This window comes from Moschus berezovskii, chromosome 3 (genome assembly GCF_049115385.1).
Source record: "Moschus berezovskii isolate FMDL1 chromosome 3, NW_MosBer_1.0, whole genome shotgun sequence".
Lineage (NCBI taxonomy): Eukaryota > Metazoa > Chordata > Mammalia > Artiodactyla > Moschidae > Moschus > Moschus berezovskii.
This window is the reverse complement of record NC_142462.1, coordinates 116892136-116895603: the sequence shown is the minus strand read 5'-3', so window position 1 is coordinate 116895603 and position 3468 is coordinate 116892136. Positions and strand designations below refer to the sequence as shown.

At 37.2% G+C, this 3468-nt stretch overlaps 1 protein-coding gene across 1 annotated transcript; it reads right to left on the bottom strand.

Moving 5' to 3' along the window:
* Positions 1 to 1134: 1134 nt before the first annotated feature.
* Positions 1135 to 2063, bottom strand: LOC129552156 (olfactory receptor 2A12-like). The gene is given in 2 exon segments (XM_088832857.1): positions 1135 to 1433; positions 1436 to 2063. Coding segments are annotated over 2 exon segments (927 nt in total).
* Between the last annotated feature and the right edge of the window lie 1405 nt (positions 2064 to 3468).

The window sequence follows — 3468 nt, the reverse complement described above, 5'->3', positions numbered from 1 at the left end:
TTCTGCAAAGCCCTTCCTTTCCCCAGTGATCTTCCATGTCATGTCACTCAGATGGCAACTGTTTATAAAGTCATGAGTCGGCTACCTTACTTTCTTTTTTTTTTTCAGTTTGTTTATTGGTGAATCCCTGGATAAAGACTACACTGTTTTACTTATTTGCACTTATAGTATGTTTTGTTGTAAAATCCTCTCACATTATACTTCATCCTTTTCAATGGTGCTTGGTCTAGCTGTTGCTTTTCATATTTTAGAATCAGCTTGAGTTTGAGTGAACTCTGGGAGTTGGTGATGGACAGGGAGTCCTGGCGTGCTGTGATTCATGGGGTCGCAAAGAGTCGGACATGACTGAGTGACTGAACTGAACTGAACTGTCAAGTTCTGCAGATACCCACATATTTCTGAGATATTGTAAGATATTTATTAGAATTACACTGAATATATTCATCAATTTGGAGATACTAAATATTTGCAATATTATGTCTTTCAAGAACCTGATATATCTCATATCATATATATGTATATTTAGTTATCTTAGTGCCTCAGTAATTTTTCTGTCTCTTTATAGTTTTGTACATCCTTTCTAAGATTTATTTGCAAGCATTTCAAATTTGTTATTTATGGTGGCATTTTATAAAATTTTATTTTAATTATGGATTACATTAATAAGCTAAATATTATTCTTATTGTTTTACTTATATTTTGGAGGTAAATCTTCTTTAGGTTGAAAAGTTATACCATTAATTGATGTTAAATTTTGTCAAGCGATTTCTTCATTGCATATTTTGTTAATGTGACACTTTTATTTTCATTGTTTGAAAGTTAAACAATTATTGCCTTTTCAGGATAAAAACTTTATCATAATTTACTTTTATTTTTATGGACTGGTTTTACTAATATTTTCTTTAAGATATTTGCATTTGTATTCATGAATAGGATTAGACTGTGTTTTCTATTTCATAATGTTTAACTCAGGGCAACTATCAAGAGCTTAAACAGTAAAGGTATTTATTTTCCCACTTTATAAGAATTTCAAAGATAAAGAGTACTGGGTTTGTTAAATTAAAGGACTCAAAAAGACATTCAAGGTTTCAGAGTCACAAGGACAGGCTCACACACCATACTTCAAACCATCTCTCACAACGATCTCTTCTTCTCCAGAAATCTCCTCAGGGCACCTTTCACCTCTGCATTCCTCAAACTATAGATTAAGGGATTCAGCATAGGGTTGAAAAGGCTGTAAAACAATGACAGAATCTTCCTTTGCTCTTGAGAATGGCGGGACGCGGGGGCCAAGTACATGACGATGGCACTTCCAAAGAAGAGCCCGACCACGCAGAGGTGGGAGGAGCAGGTAGAGAAGGCCTTCCTGCGGCCCTCGGCTGCCCGGATCCTCAGGATGGCGACCAGGATGCGCCCGTAGGAGGCCAGCACCAGGCCGAGGGCCCGACTAAGACCAACATGGAGCCTGCAAAGAGGATGATTTGGTTCAGCCTGGTGTCGGCACAGGCCAGTCTGAATACTGATATGATTTGACAGAAAAAGTGGTTTATTGTTTGTGATCCACAAAAGGGTAGCCTCAGAATGAGGGAAATATGGACCAGAGCCAAGAGGAAGCTGAAAATCCAGCACGTGGCAGCCAGGACCGTGCACACTCTCCAGCTCCTGATGACCGAATAGGACAGGGGGGGGCAGATGGCCACGTACCGATCGTAGGACATCACCACCAGGCTCAGACACCCTGTGACGGCAAATGCCAAATACAGAAAAGTCTGAAGTATGCATGGAGCAAAAGAGATGGTTTTCTTCTGCATTATAAGATTCGCCAGCATCTTAGGGACAGTGCTCAAGGCATAGGACATGTCAACGACGGCCAGGTGTGAGAGGAAGAAGTACGTGGGGGTGTGCAGCCTGGAGTCCAGGCAGATGAGCCCCAGGATGACCCTGTTCCCCATCAGCGTGAGGCTGTAGAAAAACAAGAAGCCAAAGAGGAAAACTTCAAGTTCTGGGTCAACTTGGAACCCCAGCAGGATGACTTCTGAGATCCATGTCTGATTGCTTCCCATGCTCTTTCGACAGATAAATAAAATGCTGCACTTGGGACAGAAACTTTAGAGCTGAGGGGCAGAAAGGAAAAAAGTTGATATACTCATACAAAGTGAGAATCTATACCAGAGGCCACAAATCAGTAATTCCTGGATCCAATCAGCCCAAAGTCCTGTGATATTGATTAGATAATTTGCCTTTTATTGATATTTTAAAATTTTTAGTTATTGATCAATTTTTAAAATTAGTAGATTTTGCATAAAAATTGAGATCTCTGTCTTCTTTTCAAAAAATAAAATATTTGTCATTTCTTAAAATTCGTTAGCTGAAGCTAATGAGAAGATAGTGGCAGAGTGTTTCATTTACCACTATTTTCACTAATCTCTATTTTCTCACAGAAAATGAAGTTTGATGATTCTGAACAATTTTATCAGTACACTTAAACTATTGATTTATATTTTATTAAGGAGAAATTAAATATTCATCCTCAAGATGAGTTCTTAGGTTCTCCTGAATTTCAAACACATAGAAATAAAATATAAAATGAACCCCCCCAAATACACAACCAGAGTTTAAAGCGAGACAATTCTTCAAACAGAAATTAATCAGAAACATGATATGGTCCAAGTATGAAATCAGAGAATCATACCTGGAACTCACCTCGTATGTAGTCAGGACAGGTTTTTGGATATGGGGTACTAATATGGTTGATTGAAACTACAGGCTTGGATTGGGCCCATGAAATGAGATAAAAAGAAAACAAAAAACACTGCTGTTGGGCTGCTAGATACAGTGATTCTAAGGAAGTCAATATGCTTGCTGGCTCTGTCATTAGATCACTAGTGCCTGAGACACTATATGACCTGATTCTATGTAAAGGGCCCACGAAGTCATCTGAAGAGCAAAAAAAACCTTAAAACCACAAGAGAGGGAGAAAGAAAAGGTGGAAAGACCAAATCAAAATAAAAGTACCAGCAAAAACAAAAAGACTTTCACTCAAAATATGTGCCTAAAATACATAGAAAAAAAATTTCATGCTAAAGACGAAAACAAGGTAAATGACTGAAATTTGATTTATTCAAGATGAAACTAAATTTATAGAGGAATCTTCATAAAACTCTAATATTATTAAGGATGGTTAAGATGTTCCAACACATTAATAAAGGGTATGCTATTTATTCAAATGTTCAATAAGAAAAATAAATAAGGAAGGCAGGAAAACACAGTGTGTAAAAATAGATCAACTATGGACCTCTGAAATAAGAATTATAGCCATACAATTTTTAAAAATCAATAAAGAAGATGATTTTCCAGACCTAATGTTAAGGAGGAAAATAGAGTCTTGGGAGGTCACATTAAGAATCCACTCAGACTTGAATACAGAAAGAGGGGTAATATTTTGAAAGTGGAGTTTAGAGACATGAA